This window comes from Staurois parvus, unplaced genomic scaffold, assembly GCF_062004578.1.
Source record: "Staurois parvus isolate SC_StPar_1 unplaced genomic scaffold, SC_StPar_1.0 ptg000286l, whole genome shotgun sequence".
NCBI classification, from domain to species: domain Eukaryota; kingdom Metazoa; phylum Chordata; class Amphibia; order Anura; family Ranidae; genus Staurois; species Staurois parvus.
The window spans coordinates 1,768,920-1,789,281 of NW_028318082.1; the positions used below are offsets into that span (position 1 = coordinate 1,768,920).

The following is a 20,362-nucleotide window of genomic DNA, read 5'->3' on the forward strand; positions in this document are numbered from 1 at the left end:
AAGTCCGCAATATATCGCTTATAGTAAGCATAAGAAAACCCATAAAGACCTGGTGCCTTCCTTAACAACTGCACATAATTCTTCCATGCTGATAGGGGCCTGTCTTCCTACTTACGTTTTGGAAGGTGGAGAGCAGATATGGAAGTATCAAAGAATGCCTTGTTAAACACTGTGTGCATGTCTGGGGATAAACAATTATAAAGCTTTTGATAAAAATCACCAAAAACTTGGGCAATCCATTGAGGACAAAACGTGGGAGTGCTATATGTTTGAAACAAAAATTCAGGGGCAGTACTAATTGAGTTTGCCTTCACTTTGTTAACCAACAATCTATGCAGTTTATTAGCATATTGATAGAATCTCTGTTTCATCCACAGCAATCCTTTTGCTGCAGAACTAGCCTCTAGTACTTTAGGTTGATCCTTAAGTTGTATAACTAACCTTAGTTTAGAGGTAAACGCTGACTCTATATGTTTTTTTTCTGCCTGGGATAATTGTTGCATGAATCCATTTTCTGATTGATCGAAGATTTCTTAAGAAGGGAGCTTTCCATTATAAAACGACCTTTAATGAACGCTTTATGGGCCTCCCATACAGTTGGGGATTTAGGTACCAAGCCAGTATTGAGTTAAGAAAATTCACACAAAGCTGCTGATATGGAGGTGTGGATGTCTGTCTGAGTGTCATTCAAACGCCAATGGCATGTGCAGGAATTTGATTGATGAGTAATTCCAAGGCCAAAAAAGAATGGTCGGACCAGCAGCTATTAACAATAACAGAGTTAACCGTCTGTTTAAGCAGTAGGGCTGATAATAAAAAGTAATCCATTCTGGCATAGATGCAAAGTATCGGGGAAAAGAACAAGAACTGTTTGGCATCCAAATGCTGTATTCTCCAAACATCAAACAACTTGTGTCTTCTAATCCACTGACGAAAAGAAGTGGATTGTTTCAAAACACTTTTTGAAGGCAGATGACCCAGAAGGGATCTCCGGTCTCTAGTGGGAGATACAGTTAAGCTGAAATCTCCCCCAATAATCGTAATAGGATGTGAAGAGGACAGTAGGGGGGAAATAGAATCCCTGAAAAACGCTAGCGGATTAGCATTAGGGGCATAGACATTTATAATTGTAATATAGGTGTTGCCGTGTTGACATTGCAATAATATGAATCTACCTTGGGCGTCAAGTACAGATGATAGCACTCAAATAGGGCAGAACATGCTACAGGATAATACTTGAAAGCAAAATTAAATGAGCTTCCTTTTTTAAAATGGGTTTCTTGGACAAGAATGATATCAGCCTTAGAGTGGCGAATTTCCCTAAGGGCCATCCACCGCTTTCTCATCGAATTCAAACCTTTAACATTACAAGAATATAATCGTAAAGACATGTTGTGATATTTTGTAAACCGAGCAGATATATGCAGGTCAATAGAACAGATAGATCATGCTGCACTAACAAAGTATTGAAAATAAGACATTGATTTAAAGAAGCAGATTCAAAACACTGTGAAAAAAGTGACAAATACAGAGCAAATAGATCCAAGGAGGACCTGTGTGTCCAACAATGAACCCAAATATGGAAGAGGCCCAAGTAACAGGAGAAACTCAGGCATCTACAGCAGTAGCCATAGATTTCTGGGGGCGACATAGGGAGAATGAGTTCTGGATGGTGTCTTCCCGCCTCACTTCCAAAATGAAATAAAATCCACAAGGATAAAATTAACTTTTGAGTAGTCCCATCGAGCATGAAGGGATACCAATAAGATGCCCGCTATCCTGGTAAGGATATGAAAAAAAAGATGAAAAAAAGGGCAAATATGTCCATAGACAATAGTGATTACCAGGCACGCTGTGAATTGACATCATCAGGTTGCAGAGGATATCCGTGAAGCAGGAGATCGCTGTGGGATTGGTAGGCATGTTCTGTTTCTTGATTTTTCCGGGGTCCAGATCTTGCTAGGAGTATTGGCAGCTCTAGGCTTAGATATAGGCAGCGTTAAGGCTTCTTCTGGGAGGGGAGGTAGGCCCAGGTTACACAGAAATGCTTCTCCTTCTTGAAGATCCCTGATGACATGTTGAGTCCCATCTTTAGTTACTGTTAACTCGAAAGGGAACCCCCATCTGTATATAGTGCAGTGCTTTTGAAGATGGAAAGTAATCGGCCGAAGCAAGTTCCTCCTAGATAGCGTAATTGGAAACAGATCACTGTAAATTTGAATTGTTTCCCCTTTGAAATCTACTGAGGCTGGATTCCATGTTGAATTCAACAGGGACTCCTTACTGTCGTAATAATGAAACCAGACAATAATGTCCCGTGGTCTTGCTCCCAATGGTGGGCAAGGGAGCGGTGAGCTCTATCCATACACCAATCTATGTCCAATACCACTGGGGCTAAAGTGGTGAATAAGCCACGTAGATAGTCTGGCAGATCAGCATCCCCTATAGATTCAGAGACTCCACGTATATGGAGATTCTGTCTCCTCTCCCTGTTCTCTAAATCTTCTTGCTCTGATTGCAGCTGGGAAACCTGTTGCTTTAGGATATGGTTATCTTCTTCTAGCACGTGTACATACTGCACTAGGTCATCAAATTTGGTTTCTAGATGATCTGTTCTTTCCACCACCAGCACTATCTCCCCTCAGATTTCTTGTGCTATTTTCCCCACTGCTGTAGAAATTGTATGAGATATATTCTGCAGCAGAGCATGTAACTTAACCATCCAAGATATCCGCAGTAAGATAGGGGATGGCAGAAGAGGGAGACATAGCAGTATGATGTGGCCTGCCAACTCATCCGGTTCCGCTGCTGGGAGGGCGTGATCACTCGAGGCCGGGGATGCGGCATGAGATATGAATTTATCCAGATGTGTAGGCCGCTGGTGTCTGGCGGGCGAAGGAGGGTATTTTTGGTGCCCGATTTTGCCCAATGGGATCGGCAGATGAAGCTGAGTCCAATGCTGGTGCTCCTCTGGTGCAATTAGCTAGCGTTCGCTCAGGGGGAGCAGGAAGAGAGAACGGTGAAGTGGAACGGTGTTAGTGTGCGACCGCCATCTTCAGCCTCCGCGCATGCATCCCCAGGGAATATTTTTGAAACAGGTAAAAGTGTATATTTGCCAACTTGATTTGCTTAGCTATATTAAAGATGCTAAGGTGCAGTAAGAGTGTGCAAATTCTTCAAAGCTGACCTTTAATCTGCTTATATTTTGCCGTCCTTGGTTCCTCCATAGTTGACAGAATTAATATCCAATGAATAAACAGGGCAGGCCAGGAACAGTCAGGCTGGGAAGGAAATGGACAGATGAGGCTAGACATGCTCCAGCCAGAAAATGAGGTGGACTCTTTCTGATTTTCTGCAGCTTATAGGGCCAGTTCCGTATGAGTTTTTGCTTACAGTTCACACCACACTCCATTCCAGTGCATTTTGCTGTGTTACAATACACTTCTCTGTAGAAAAAATGCAGCATGTTCTACTTTTTTTTCTGCTCCGGAAACTGACTGGAACTGACTGCAATCGTGTGAACTAGGGCCATTGGAATACATGGAAAACACCTTGCATGCATTTTTGATGCAGAAAAAAATTACACTGGACTGCATCTGGTGTGAACCAGCCCTTAGTGCACACTATTAGAAACTCAAAGTATTAGACATGTGTGATGCATTTAGTTCCAAATCGAAATTCGGATAAAAGTTTTGTTATTCGGAAATTTGCATGTATCCAAATTACAATAGTAACAAATTACAATAGTAACAAATGTAAATAAATCCAAAATAACAAAAAAAATATTGCCCGACATAACAAATGATCAGAGTTCGAATCTAATTCAAAACAAGTTTGAAAACAACATTGAATTAGAAAACAAATTTAAGATGTAAACACATTGCTGACTTTTGTGGATTTCCTTCAAAGACTGTGTGTATTAGAATAGAACCGTCTTCCGAAATTCAAATTTACAAAAGAATATAGTAGAATAAAACAGAATAGAATAGAAAATAAAAGAATAGACTAGAAATTAAGGAATAGAATAGAAAATAATAATAGCATAGAAGAAAAAATAGAATAGAATAGAATGTATATAGCCATCTTCAAAATTCAAATTTTAAAATTCTAATTTCAAATAAAATTGAATCAAATAGAAAGAATATAGCCGTCTTCTGAAATCAAATTTCAAAAAGAATAAAATACAATAAAATAGAATAGAAAAGAATAAAATAGAATAGAATAAAAAAGAATAGAATAGAAAATAAAGGCATAGAATAGAAAAGAAAAATTGTATAAATTAGAATAGTATAAAACAGAATATAATAGAACATCAAAGAATAGAATAGAAAATAAAGGAATAGACTAGAGTAAAAAAAAACAATAAAATAGAAAAGCATAGAATAGAAAAGAATAGAATAGGAAAAAATAGATTAGAATAAAAAAGGAGAGAGAGGGGTGCCAGACTAAGTGCAATATGAAATAATCATTTTATTGCACACAATAGTTAGTAACTCACAAGAGGTAAGTGGTAATCAGGCATTGGTATATAGGGATGTCATCCGGAAGTGGGGCCAGAGACAGAGTGGAGGAGGTGGATGGGTTACCGAGGGCCACGGCTGTAGTAAAGGCCATGTCTTCACAGTCCCAACGGTTCCTCTGCAGCCTGCATGGGCTGTGTCTCGTGTGTAGAAACCAGCCTGGAATGCAAGATGGCCGCCGGGCGAAAGTGACATCACTACGGGAACGTTATGCCACAGGAAGGGCTTCACATTCAATAAAATGATTATTTCATACTGCACTTAGTCAGGCGCTTCTATCTCTCCTTTATCTTCCGCTGCAGAGTCCAGCGTAACTCTATAGAGTGCTGCCTCACAACTGTGCTATCCATAATAGCTGAATACTTCCCCACTACCTATGGGACTGTAATATGCTAACCTCATCTCTCCAGCACCAACATATGACCTATTGCTACATGCTCAAGCATTTAATTATACAGCAGAGAGATACTATTTATCCCCTTAGCTGAACTTTTTTTCCCGATTACCCATGGGACTGTAATATCCATACCCACCTCTCCAGCGACAATAGATATCCTAGAATAGAATAAAATAGAATCTTTCACAATTTGAATTTCAAACGTTGAATTTCAAATTTAATAGAATAGAGTAAAATAGAAAGAATATAACAATCTTCCAAAATTTGACTTTTGAAAAGACTAGAATAAAAAAAGAATCGAGTAGAACAGAAAAAAAAGGAATCAAATAGAAAATAAAGAAATAGAATAGAAAAGATTATATTAGAATAGTAAAAAAAATAGACTAGAATAGAATGAATATAGCCATCTTTCAAAATTCGAATTTTGAAATTCAAATTTCGAATAGAATAGAATACGATAAAATAGAATATAGCAGTCTTACAAATTTTTGACTTTCAAAAAGAATAGAATACAATAAAATGGAACAGAATAGAATATAAAAGAATAGAATAGAACAGAATAGAAAAGAAAAGAATAGAATAGAAAATAAATGAATAGAATAAAATAGAAAATAATAGAATAGAAAATAAAGGAATAGAATAAAATAAAAATAGAAAGAATATAGCTGTCTTCTGAAATTCTAACATGAAATAGATCAGAACCAGCTATTCTTCACAATGAATCCAGATAGATAGATGCTTTGAATCCATTGCAAAAATTTGAATTTGGTTGTTACGAATGCAATAAAACGTAATTTAGTAACTTAACGAAATGACCCGAAACGAAACAAATGTTTTCGTTCTGCGCGTCATCATAATATACAGTGAAACCCAAGTAAGCAATTTCAGTACAGGAGAGGAGCGTTACTAAACCCAGGATGCTGCATTCACTATATTTGGTCCCCCACAGTACACACAACATGGAAATGCAATTATTTTAGTAAATATAAACTGCTAAATCCCTTTTCTCATCAGCAGTTAGAGCAGTTTTGTGACTTCAGCTTGTAGGAGTTTTCATTCTGCTCTAGGAGGATGCAAAACCCCTGACCCTCTGTCTGGACAGTGCTGATTGGCCCTGTGCTGATCACATGCACTCCCCCAAGAAAAAAAACAACCTCTAGCAATACACACTAAACTGAGCATGTGCAGAAAGGTTATGGGTTCAGTCTGTCTTATCGTGGACATTTGAATAAGAGGAGGGGCAGAGAAGTCAGGATCAAACAGCCTTTTTACACAATGCAGAGGATTAACCCCTTAGGTTCCACAGTGAGAATAAAAAGCATGCTTTACTGCATATACAGAATGATTTTACTGTTGTGGGTTTAGTAACACTTTAAGCTTTAATAAAGACTATAGATTTCCTTTCAAATGAAAACATACACCATGACTCTCTAAGGCTCCATGCACACTAGCGTTTTTTAAGCTCCTAGAAGCTATCATCAGCATTTTATTCTTCTCCTAGAACAGTGGTTCTCAACCTTTCTAATGCTGCGACCCCTTAATACAGTTCCTCATGTTGTGGTGACCCCCAACCAATAAAATTATTTTCGTTGCTACTTCATAACTGTAATTTTGCAGTGGGAGGAGTAGTGCCACATCATTGGTGTCAGTGGGAGGAATAGTGCCACATCATTGGTGTCAGTGGAAGGAGTAGTGCCCCATCACTGATGTCAGTGGGATGAATAGTGCCCCATCGTTGGTATCAGTGGGAGGAATAGTGCCCCATCACTGATGTCAGTGGGAGGAATAGTGCCCCATCACTGGTGTCAGTGGGAGGAATAGTGTCCCATCACTGGTGTCAGTGGGAGGAATAGTGCCCCATCACTGGTGTCAGTGGGAGGAATAGTGCCCCATCACTGGTGTCAGTGGGAGGAATAGTGCCCCATCACTGGTGTCAGTGGGAGGAATAGTGCCCCATCACTGGTGTCAGTGGGAGGAATAGTGCCCCATCACTGGTGTCAGTGGGAGGAATAGTGCCCCATCACTGGTGTCAGTGGGAGGAATAGTGCCCCATCATTGGTGTCAGTGGGAGGAATAGTGCCCCATCATTGGTGTCAGTGGGAGGAATAGTGCCCCATCACTGGTGTCAGTGGGAGGAATAGTGCCCCATCACTGGTGTCAGTGGGAGGAATAGTGCCCCATCACTGGTGTCAGTGGGAGGAATAGTGCCCCATCACTGGTGTCAGTGGGAGGAATAGTGCCCCATCATTGGTGTCAGTGGGAGGAATAGTGCCCCATCATTGGTGTCAGTGGGAGGAATAGTGCCCCATCATTGGTGTCAGTGGGAGGAATAGTGCCCCATCATTGGTGTCAGTGGGAGGAATAGTGCCCCATCATTGGTGTCAGTGGGAGGAATAGTGCCCCATCATTGGTGTCAGTGGGGGGAGTAGTGCCCCATCATTGGTGTCAGTGGGGGGAGTAGTGCCCCATCATTGGTGTCAGTGGGGGGGGTAGTGCCCCATCACTGGTGTCAGTGGGGGGAGTAGTGCCCCATCACTGGTGTCATTGGGAGGAGTAGTGCCCCATCATTGGTGTCGGTGGGGGGAGTAGTGCCCCATCATTGGTGTCGGTGGGGGGAGTAGTGCCCCATCATTGGTGTCAGTGGGGGGAGTAGTGCCCCATCATTGGTGTCAGTGGGGGGAGTAGTGCCCCATCATTGGTGTCAGTGGGGGGAGTAGTGCCCCATCATTGGTGTCAGTGGGGGGAGTAGTGCCCCATCACTGGTGTCAGTGGGGGGAGTAGTGCCCCATCACTGGTGTCAGTGGGGGGAGTAGTGCCCCATCACTGGTGTCAGTGGGAGGAGTAGTGCCCCATCATTGGTGTCGGTGGGGGGAGTAGTGCCCCATCATTGGTGTCAGTGGGGGGAGTAGTGCCCCATCATTGGTGTCAGTGGGGGGAGTAGTGCCCCATCATTGGTGTCAGTGGGGGGAGTAGTGCCCCATCATTGGTGTCAGTGGGAGGAATAGTGCTCCATCACTAGTGTCAGTGGGGGGAGTAGTGCCCCATCACTGGTGTCAGTGGGGGGAGTAGTGCCCCATCACTGGTGTCAGTGGGGGGAGTAGTGCCCCATCACTGGTGTCAGTGGGGGGAGTAGTGCCCCATCACTGGTGTCAGTGGGAGGAATAGTGCCCCATCATTGGTGTCAGTGGGAGGAATAGTGCCCCATCATTGGTGTCAGTGGGAGGAATAGTGTCCCATCATTGGTGTCAGTGGGAGGAATAGTGCCCCATCATTGATGTCAGTGTGGTGGAGGGGAGAATAGTGCCCCATCATTGGGGTCAGGGGGGGGGGGAAATAGTGTCCCATCGTTGGTGTCAGTGGGGGGAGGAATAGTGCCCCATCATTGGGGTCGGGGGGGGGGGAGGAATAGTGCCCCATCATTGGTGTCAGTGGGAGGAATAGTGCCCCATCATTGGTATCAGTGGGAGGAATAGTGTCCCATCATTGGTGTCAGTGGGAGGAATAGTGCCCCATCATTGGTGTCAGTGGGAGGAATAGTGCCCCATCATTGGTATCAGTGGGAGGAATAGTGCCCCATCATTGGTATCAGTGGGAGGAATAGTGTCCCATCATTGGTGTCAGTGGGAGGAATAGTGCCCCATCATTGGTGTCAGTGGGAGGAATAGTGCGCCATCATTGATGTCAGTGTGGTGGAGGGGAGAATAGTGCCCCATCATTGGGGTCGGGGGGGGGAAATAGTGTCCCATCGTTGGTGTCAGTGGGGGGAGGAATAGTGCCCCATCGATGGTGTCAGTGGGGGGAGGAATAGTGCCCCATCGTTGGTGTCAGTGGGGGGAGGAATAGTGCCCCATCGTTGGTGTCAGTGGGGGGAGGAATAGTGCCCCATCGTTAGTATTAGTGACAGCCTGGGCTCGCTCTCTCACTTACCTGTCAGCTGTCTTCCTTCTCTGGTCGCTCTCTTCTTCACTTGCTCCGGCAGCTCCCTTGATCTTCTTTGATCTACGCGCGCTGCCGCTCGGCTCCTCCTCTCCAAGCTCCACCTCCTCGCCGGTGATTGGCCGCCTGTGTGCCTCTCCTGAGCTACAGTTCCGGTGGCCAATCAGCGGCGAGGAGGCGGAGCTGCTGAGCGATCCCGGAGGTGTGGCCAGGTGACAGGAGCAGCGTATCATCCCGCCCACACATCGCCGGAGACAGCAGCGGTGTCTCGGTTCCTAAGACCATCGGAAATATGTGTTTTCCGATGGTCTTAGGCGACCCCTGGGAAATGGTCGTTCGACCCCCAAAGGGGTCGCGACCCCCAGGTTGAGAACCGCTGTCCTAGAAGCTAAATACTGTTATCCTATGTGTCCATGCACAGTATTTTAGGCTGCTAGTGTTTTTCAAGCTTCAGTGTTTAGGAGCAAAAAAAAAATCGTTTTTGTAGAGCATTTTTCTGGCAGAAAAAAAAAAACGCTAAACGCTCCTATAGGTTCCAAAACTACTAAAGCTACTAAAATGCTCCTAACAGCTTTTTTCTAGCTTTTTTTCTACATCTACTGTAAAAATGCCAATAAAATGCTAACACTCCTAAATGCTTCTAAATTAAAACGCTACTACAAGCCGGCATGAAAATGCTATTATCAGCATTTTTCATCCATCTTTTTTTTCTAGCTTTTATTAACCACTTCCCATCCGACCCATGTATATAAATGGCCGGACGGGAGCAGTGCAGTAGCGGGTTCATAAACGGCACACGCCATTTTAGCCTGTGGCCTTCGGACACAGAGGAACACTGATCCCTGTATGGGACCTCTATGTGAGGTCCTGATCATGTGATCACTGATTGGCCAATCAGTTGTCACATGAATAGTAGTAAGCAGGGGCGGACTGACCATTTGGAAACTCGGGCACTGCCCGAGGGCCCGGGGTCAGTAGGGGGCCCCATGAGATGCCCCTGGTACCTTGTTCATAGGCTTTTTTGAGTTTGGGCAAGAACACAGGGGCCCCATGATCCCCTATTGCCCGGGGGCCCCATGAGTTGTCAGTCCGCCCCTGGTAGTAAGCAAGACGTCACTTCTGACATCATTGCTTACTACGTGTGAAATCTGTGAATGATCACAGAAGTCATGTGGTACAAGGCTATTCACAGCAGCCTTGTACCATGTGACAAGCTGTGACCAATCACAGCTCACAGAGTATTTCTTAATGGCTGCAAGAATGAAGTCATAGAGAAAGATAAATGATTATTTATGATTTATGGGTGTAAAAACAATCAGTGTAAAAAAAAAATCTTCAACACCCCCCTCAAGTAGTACAGTGCCACTATGGTGACACTGAACTGCTAGGGTGACAGTATGTTAAAAAAAGAAAAAAAAAACATGAATAATAATATAAAAAAAATAAAATAAAAATGTAAAAATGTTTTTGAAAAATTATAATTTTTGGTTATAAACTAATTTGAGTTATTTTTTTTTTACTAAAAAGATAGCTGAATACATTTTGGCCAAGATTTGTGAAGAAAGATTATTTATTTGCAAAATTTTATAAGAAAAACACTTTTTTAAAAAATGTTTTGGACTTTTTCATTTATATAGCAAAAAAAACTCCCAGTGGTGAATAAATACCACCAAAATAAAGTTTTATCTGTCAAAATTCAAAAAAAATGCTAAAAAATTCATTGGGTACAGAGTTGCATGACTGCGCAATTGTCATTCAAAGTGTGATAGCGCTGAAAGCTGAAAATTGGCCTGGACAGGAAGGGGGTGAAAGTGTCCAGACTTGAAGTGGTTAAGCTAATAAAAAACCCTAGTGTGCATGGAGAATAAATGTACTGAAGTATTAATGTCTTGTGCTAAAAGCATAAAGACTGAAGCTACAGTAACTTCAGGGTGTACAAGTGCTGCTGTACAAATACCGTCTCCTATACCATACAGAATCATGCTGGTGTACAACTTCCCTGGTAAAATGCAGGTAAACCAGGGGAATAAAGGCTTACAGTAGCCGTAGCAGATAATATGTTAATATAATTTGTATTAGTAATACCTATCCTTCATTTCCTATTGTCTTTTCCTCTTACTATTTATCTTACACAACACCGTGACACCCCTGGCCTTCTCTATCCAGTACTGCTAGGTTTTTAATTTCTTTTAAACAGATAAGATCTAGATTTATTCCATATGGAGTTGTGACCTTATCAGGCAAAGGCAGCTGGAAAGAAATAAAGGTTGTCAGCCTGCACTCACCTCGAGCTGAAAGCTTCTTGGTGTTAATGATTTTTGCTGCATACTCCTGCCCAGATAAAACTTTCACGCATCTACGGACAATGGAGAAAGCTCCCCTGGGAATAAAAAGAGACAGAAAAGTCAATGGATTGCTTTATTTAGTGATTTTCTTCAACATGTACAAATCAGAATGATCATTAAAGTTAAATGTAAGAGTTAATTGATTGTACGGTGGAAAAATTACACTAAGCATCATTGTTTGCCAATAAATAAAATGTTCTTTAAAGACATCTTCTTAAGGAAAAATATAGAGCTTACAATTGGACTGGATTGGGTCCTGCCATAAATTTGGGCAATCCAAGCTGAATCTCTCTTTGCTCTGACCCGTTTACTAAGTGAACTGGTAAAGTAGTCCAAATGACCACTTCCAGCAGAGCAGGACACGCCAAGAGGGCCTCTCCATCACTGCCTAAATAATAAGTGATATCGTTTAGCATCTAGTATCTAGTCAGCATCTATCAATCAAAGAAGAAGTTCTAATGTCACTGGAGGTTTCTATCTCTGATGTACACTGTGAGCAGACGTGGCGGAATCACTGCCAGTTTATTGCAATGCCACCTCCACAGCCCAAAGGCATTGTTACCCTGATCAGAACCGAGATTTAGTGCCTGATATATCAAGAATGATAGCTGTAGAGCGATAACATAAATGTTAAGACACTCTGATCAGGTATAGATAAAAAAACAATTACCTTGATTTCCACTTTAATTTGTCAAGTACACAACAGTTAAAGATGAAAAAGGCATTTAATCTACATCGTGGGACATGACCAACCTCTTAAGTTGCAAGAAAAGAAATAGTCCATGTGGGCCTGCATGAAGAAATCTGAGAGTTTATTGTTAATTAGACACAAACATCAACCGGTTTCATATAATGCCTTCAGGTATTCTATTCTAAAAGGAGCTAAGCCCAACTCCATCCCTTTTTTTTTTTTTAAGCGATGCCCTGGACAAGTTGAAAAAAAAAAACACAGCTTTTGTTGATATAGTCACCACATTTCTGCTCTGCCATCCAATGCAGGTTCTCAGGCTGAATGATGGCCAGCAACATTAGACCCACTTGGGGCATGTAATTAACGTACAGGAGAATGCTGCATCATTCAGGACCTGGTCCCCACTGGAGGCAGATGACACGTGGCGTCACATGACCAGACCAAGAAATGCTGGAAAAAAAGTTGTATAAAATAAAAAAAAAAGGGCTAATGTAGAAGAGGTGTGATCAGGGGGAAGTGAGAAAAGGGAAACAGTGTAGCACTACCCCCTTAGGAGTTGCAAAGATTTCAGGTCTCCCTATAGCCCTGCACAGCCAGATAACACACGATTTTCACGCAGACTTGCATCCAGGATTTAGACGTCAGTTCTTGGGCTTTGTTTTCGTGATTTTATTAGAGAGATTTGAACTGGGATAGGGTTAGGGGTGTACAGGATGCCCAATGGAACCAATGAACCTGGAACAATTTACAAGCCTCCACTGCAACACAGGCTCTGTTGGAGAGCTAGCCAGCGTCGCTTCGTGCACCACCCAAGACCCTAGATAAAATCCTCTTCCTTTACCCAGCTGTCTGGAGGTATCCCTGAGCAGGGGATCCAGTGCCTGTCATTTTAAGAGATTCAACAGTCCCAGTAGGTGGCTAATCTGGTTTCCCACCAGAGTGCTTCTTTCCCTATCTGGCTCAGGGGGTGCAGGTCTACTCACTCAGTTCTTCTCCTGTGTGGCTGGTAGGTTGGTTGCTGCTACCAGACCTTCTAGCTGGGATGCTTCTTCCCTGCTACATAGATGGTACTTTCTCTAGGGGGCTGGTGAGGATCTGAGTTTTCATCCTTCCCAGCTCCACTGCCTGTAGGTGAGCCCCTCATTTCATCTGGGCCCCCTCCCAGGCTTCTGCTCTCCAGCCGCAAATTCTCTCTCTGTCTTCCACCCGAACTCTCCTGCAGCTGAGCAGGCTCAATCACTTTTAAGGTTTGTCCTGGCCCCTTGCCAAGCCTCCTGTTGGTGATTGGCCAGGCTCCCTCAAAAGTGCAGATCAGCCACTCCTCAGATCCACCCACTGCTTCTAGACCTTTCTCCAAATTTCTAGAGCAGGGGGAAATTCCAGAGGGCTGGTCTGCCGAGCCTTTCAGCTCTGACCAAAGTTTGACCCTTGCTAGCTATCACACCCAGGCTGCTACTCAGCCTTTCTAGCTAAAAATCAGGCTCTTAGCCCCCCCCTAGCTGACTAGGAGGGAATAGTTAGGGTTCCTCCCTGCAGGCTGGAGTTAGGCTTTAATCATAAGGCTATCCTAGACATATGATTTAGCACTTTTTAGCTGAAACACTTCAAGACCTTACTTGGTTCTCCTTGATGTTTGTGCCTAATTTACAACACACCTAAAAATTCCTGTATGAGGCCACACTGACCATTTCTTGTCTTCTTATTTTAAGTTACCATCTAGGCAAGGCTGGTGTAAAGTGTGCCATGGTGAGCAAACTGAGGCTGGATTCCCTAGGAGCAGCATATTTTCCTTGAAAAATTTAGAAATCTCTCCCAAGTTCCTCTAATTTTTAACCAGGCATTTGTATGGTTCTGGCAGCCCATCTTGCTAGTTTCATACATATGTTGTATGCTACAAATGTTTCTTTTCTGATAGAACCTGAATCTGAGCCTATAAAAATGCAGACCATGTGTCCCCAGGTTCTAAGCACCACCCTTTAGAGCTCTCTGAGGGAGAAGTTGCACAGCAATGAATCTTGAGAAAGAGGCTAGAACCATTTTGAAAATCCGGATAATCCTGGCAGAATTGGATTATATATAGCAGAACCCCTGTAGGAGCCGCTGGAAAGATGCCAGGGTTCTTTTCCCAATAGTTGCCCTGCAACCAGATGCACAGTCACTCTTCAGCTCAATGGACAATCCAGGGCTATTCTCTTTTTTGGTGTTTTTATTTTTGCTTAACTTGGATTGCTATAGGGAATTGAGTGGGATACTCAAAAATGATGTACTGTATATACAGGAAGACACTCTTTCTTCTGTAAAACTATGAGCCAAGTCCTTGAACAAGTAGATAGTGGACTGAGCCTTGTAGTAGCAACTTAAGAAATCCATGTAGGGTCTTCTCACTAAGAATTAAATAGACAAAGCTGTTCAGGACACTGGACACTCTGTCCCCTTTGAACAAAGTTAACTCTTAAGCACCAGAGGGGTGGCAAAAGCATACAGTCTCAAGGGTCTCTCACAACTGTCTGTACTCAGAAATGTCTTCAGACAATTGGCTGCCTTCCATTGTCTTCCAGACATTTTCTCCCTGACAGACCCCTCATGCAGCTTCAGCAACTTTCAACAAAAAGTGACCCCCCCCCCACCCAATCCAGCTGGGACTGCAATGAACAACAAATAACAGGCAGGTTTGCCCAGGGGGCAATTAGCCCCCCTAGGCTATGATCTCTTCAGGGAGAACACACTTCTTCTCCAGGGTTCAGACTATTTATACACTTTCCCAGCACCCATCTGTGCACTCTCCTATAGGGATTGGCTGAGACAGTATAAATATTAATGCTACTCATTTTCCTGACTCAACACCTATGTCCCAGAATCACCTAGAGAATTCTGGATTGCAGGAGGCATAATCAAACAGCCCGTTTGCAGCCTGCAGCCTGTGAAACACAGAACAGACCTAAACAATCACAAATAGCCACACTGACTACAGTGAGCCCAGAACTAAATTTACCTCATTCTAGCACCTAACTATGAGGGTTCTATACAGTGCCTTGAAAAAGTATTCATACCCCTTGAAATTTTCTAGAATTTGTCATATTACAACCAAAAACGTAAATGTATTTTATTGGGATTTTATGTGATAGAGCAACACAAAGTGGCACATAATTGTGAAGTGGAAGGAAAATGATAAATGGTTTTCAAAAATGTTTTCAAATAAATATTTAAAAAGTATGGCGTGCATTTGTATTCAGCTCCCGCTGTGTAATTTAATCTCAGTATGAATACAGCAGTTCTGTGAAGACCTCAAAGGTTTATTAGAGAACATTAGTGAACAAACAGCATCATGAAGGCCAAGGAACACACCAGACAGGTCAGGGATAAAATTGTGGAGAAGATTAAAGCAGGGTTAGGTTTTAAAAACATATCCCAAGCTTTGAACATCTCACGGAGCACTGTTCAATTCATCATCTGAAAATGGAAAGAGTATGTCACAACTGCAAACCTACCAAGACATGGCAGTCCACCTAAACTGACAGGCCAGGCAAGGAGAGTATTAATCAGAGAAGCAGCCAAGAGGCCCATGGTAACTCTGGAGCTGCAGAGATCCACAGATCAGGTGGGAGAATCTGTCCACAGGACAACTATTAGTCACACACTCCACAAATCTGGCCTTTATGGAAGAGTGGCAAGAAGAAAGCCATTGTTGAAAGAAAGCCATAAGAAGTCCCGTTTGCAGTTTGCAAGAAGCTATGTGGGGGCCACAGCAAACATATGGAAGAAGGTGCTCTGGTCAGATGAGACCAAAATTGAACTTTTTGGCCTAAAATCAAAACGCTATGTGTGGCCGTAAACTAACGCTGCACATCAACCTGAACACACCATCCCCACCGTGAAACATGGTGGTGGCAGCATCATGTTGTGGGGATGCTTTTCTTCAGCAAGGATAGGAAAGCCGGTTAGAGTTGATGGGAAGCTGGATTGAGCCAAATACAGGGCAATCTCAAAAGAAAACCTGTTAGAGTCTGCAAAAGACTTCGGACTGGGGTGGAGGTTCACCTTCCAGCAGGACAACGACCCTGAACATACAGCCAGAGCTGTATGGAATGGTTTAGATCAAAGCTATTTTGCAAAGAAGAATTGGCAAAAATTTCCCTCTCGAGATGTGCAAAGCTGGAAGAGATATACCCAAAAACACTTGCAGCTGTAATTGCATTGAAAGGTGGTTCTACAAAGTATTGACTCAGGGGGGCTGAATACAAATGCACACCACACTTTTCAGATATTTAGTTGTAAAAAAAATTTTGAAAACCATTTATCATGTTCCTTCCATTTCACAATTATGTGCCACTTTGTGTTGGTCTATCACATAAAATTCCTATAAAATACATTTATGTTTTTGGTTGTAACATGACAAAATGTGGAAAATTTCAAGGGGTATGAATACTTTTTCAAGGCACTGTCTATATATATAAAACTCAAATTAAAGGTCTTCTGGTACACCGTGATTTTATTGGATCTGCAGAGTCTCCTGGATTATATTAGCAATTCACTGATTGCCTAGTGTTCATTTTTCATTGTTATTACTACATTTAGTTAATAGTTAATGATTTTTGTTTTATGACCCAAGGGATGTTACTGTACTTATACCAACCATCTATATGCTGTAAAAGTGACTAAACTAGTTATAGTGGACCTAGCATCAAATTTATTTTTCCATGTTAGGTCCATGTATACTGAACATCACAATACTACCATGACAATATACAATCCATATAGATACAACACTATATAGCAACACTAAGAGAGAGATTTGCTAACATTGGTGCACTCAGAATCTGGTGCATCCCAGTCACATTGGGTGCGATTTGGCATGCGATCTGCATGCCAGGTGACTTGCAAGTAGTATGCCAAGTCGCACCCTATTGTCCGCTATTAGAGCGGTCATGTTGGTGCGGTTCCGACTTGGTCAGAGCCGCACTGATTTCTAAAGTAGTGCATGCACTACTTTTGTTGCGATTTGCATAGACATCTATGTCAGATGTCTTTCAAATTGCAACTGAAATCGGCATGTCACCCGATTTTGGAATCGTGTGACTTCACTGTAGGTCACACGATTTCATAATCAGTTTTGATGTGACCGGGGCTTAAGCTTTGACAATAAAACCTGGAAGCTGTTTGGTTTCTATGTAGATTTGCACTGGACTTTGCACTCTTCAATTTTAGTAAATAACCCCTATGTGCCACATACGGTCCATACCCTCAATCCCAACCTGCTGTGGATACACCCCGAATGGGTGACAGGGGATTAATAAATTTAGTACTGCAAAATAAAAAATATCAGAAATATATAAAACAAACAATCTTACAAATAATATACTGTATGTGCAAACAATAAAATCCACTATAATCAATACATTTACACTAACTCTACTGCTGCCAGTCTACGTCAATCTGTGCAGTACAAAGAAACACTCTTCACTCAAAAGGTGTGCTTCCACACCACTACCTAATAGGATTGCAGCCCCCTATGGGGCCCAACTCACTGAATGGATGTGACCTCTTAGTTTAGTAAGAATGTGAAAGAGCGCTTTGTTCAGGTAATGTTAACCTCAGGTAGTGCAACACAGGTCAGGTAAATGGTCAGGTAAATGCTCCTCCTAATACACACCATACTCCAAGCAATATCAAATGTAAAACAGAAGAGCGAGTCCTTCATACTGTAGATATTTTGTTGACTTTTATTAAGAAGATATATACAAACTTACATATTGCAAGTGCTGCACTAGCACTACAGGATCAAACGTTGTTAGATGGACCCATGCACTGTACTTTGATTACCATGCGTATGCATATCCCATCAACATATTGATCTCAGTGTACTCAGGACCCTGCTCAGCACATTTCATCATGGATTCAGACTTCTCCTGAAGAAGTGTATACACTCACCGGCCTCTTTATTAGGTACACCTGTTCAATTGTTTGGTAACATAAATTGCTTATCAGCCATTCACATGGCAGCAACTCAATGTCCCCATCTTCTGATAGCTACTTCCAGCAGGATAATGCACCATGTCACAAAGCTCAAATCATCTCTAACTGGTTTCTTGAACATGACAATGAGTTTACTGTACTCCAATGGCCTCCACAGTCACCAGATCTCAATCCAATAGAGCACCTTTGGGATGTGGTGGAACGGAATATTTGCATCATGGATGTGCAGATGACAAATCTGCACCAACTGTGTAATGTTATCATGTCAATACGGACCAAAATCTTGGAGGAATGTTTCCAACACCTTGTTGAATCTATGCCACAAAGAACGAAGGCAGTTCTGAAGGCAAAAGGGGGTCCAACCCAGTACTAGCAAGGTGTATATAATAAATTGGCCGGTGAGTGTATATATTAACTCACTCCCCTGACAATACCTTCATCTCCTATTCTCCAGGAATAAAATGACCATCTTTTTTAGGCATTATCCAGGTTTGGAAGCTTTATATTGGGCTGGCATGCATGTTTAGAGATAGTTGTTTTAACCCTGGTAGCCGCTTATCCTGTGATTTTCTATAATTACAATGTTTCAGCCTGTTTAGGGGAAGGGCTTGGAAAAAATACTTCCTCCTGCCTGCAGCAAACTGGTGACATCATCTAAGCCTAGGCAAAGTTATGTGACAGCAGCTCAAAGACTGCTTTTTAGTTGTACAAGGTGGAGCTTTTCTGAAATATTATACATTTGCTGCATAATGTGATATGTCAAGAATGTATTAATTCCAGACTTTTACATTTACTAAACCATCCACTTTAATAAGTGTATCTGAAAAAAGAAATGTATTTGCTGCCCCCTAAAGCTATAGGATAAGAATTAAAACACAGCAGACCCTAACACCTAAAACATAATTACACCAGCACTAACATACGCACATATATTGAATTTTTAGCAAATTAGAAGTACAATGTATATGAATTGTGCAATACATATGTATAAATAGTTACATAGATAGTCTGGCTGAAAAAAGACAAAAGTCCATCTAGCTCAACCATAAAAAAAAAGTTATAATCCTATACCCAGAGTTGATCCAGAGGAAGGAAAAAAAAACCCAGCAAAGCACAATCCAATTTGCTCCTGCAGGGCAAAAAAATTCCTTCCTGATCCCCCGAGAGGCAATTGGATGTTCCCTAGATCAACTTTACCTATAAATGTTAGTATCCAGTTATATTCTGTGTATCTAAGAGAGAATCCAGGCTTGTTTTAAAGCAATCTACTGAGCTGGCCAGAACCAACTCTTGAGGGAGTCTATTCCACATTTTCACAGCTCTTACTGTGAAGAAACCTTTCCGTGTTTGGAGATTAAATCTCTTTTCCTTCAGACGTAAAGAGTGCCCCCTTGTCCTCTGTGATGACCTCAGGGTGAATAACTCTACAACGAGTTCACTATATGAACCACTGATGTATTTATACATGTTAATTATATCCCGTTTAACCACTTGCCTACCGAGCACTTATACCCCCTTTGTGTCCAGGCCAATTTTCATCTTTCAGTGCTCTCATATTTTGAATGACAGTTGCACGATCATGCAACACTGTACCAATATGAAACTTTTATAATTTTTTTCACACAAATAGAGCTTTCTTTTTGTGGTATATAATTGCCGCTGGGTGTTTTATTTTTTGCGCTATAAACAAAAAAAGAGAAAAAAAATAAAAACATTTTTTTTCTTTGTTTCTATTATAAAATTTTGCAAACAGGTAATTTTTCTCCTTCACTGATGTGTGTTGATGAGGCTGAACTGATGGGCACTGATAGGCAGCACTGATGAGGTGGCATGAATAGGCAGCACTAATGGGCACTGATAGGCAGCACTGATGGGCGGCACTGATAGGTGGCACTGATGCTGCTGCACTGATATGCAACAATGATGGGCACTGATAGGTGGCACTGATGGGTACTGATAGGTGGCACTGATGGACAGCACTGATGGTCACTGATGGGTGGCACTGACTAGTGGCACTGCTGGGCACTGACTGGCGGCACTGCTGGGCACTGATGGGTGGCACTGCTGGGCAGCACTGATGGGTGGCACTACTAGGCACTGATGGGCACAGGTGGGTGGCACTGCTGGACACTTGTGGGCAGCACTGCTGGGCACAGGTGGGCGGCACTGGTGGGTGGCACTGGTGGGCACTGATCATCAGTGCCCTGATGATTGGTGTCGATCCATCCTCTATCAATTGCCAGTTATCGACAGTACTTAACTCACGCTGCGACAGTGTGAGAAAAGTACAGCTGATAACCAGCAACTGCATTTACCGGTGATCTGCTGTGTCATTGGACATGGCTGATCACATGGTAAAAGGCCACTGTGATTGGCCTTTTACCACATCACGTGATCAACTGTGTCCGTAGGACACAGTGATCACGGACATCGCCGGGTGCGCCCCTGGGGACATGTGGTAGGGCGTGTTCTGGGAGGACGTCAATCGACGCCCTCTGAG

At 42.6% G+C, this 20,362-nt stretch overlaps 1 protein-coding gene across 5 annotated transcripts in view; it reads right to left on the reverse strand.

The window, feature by feature from the left end:
- The window catches only part of CAMK2A (calcium/calmodulin dependent protein kinase II alpha), a 346,233-nt gene that overhangs the window by 226,206 nt on the left and 99,665 nt on the right, over positions 1-20,362 (reverse strand). For all 5 annotated transcript variants that reach the window (XM_089682134.1, XM_089682135.1, XM_089682136.1 and 2 more), the window contains exon 2: positions 11,139-11,233. In XM_089682134.1, coding sequence (XP_089538260.1) covers positions 11,139-11,233 — 95 coding nt within the window. The remainder of the gene's footprint in view (positions 1-11,138; positions 11,234-20,362) is intronic.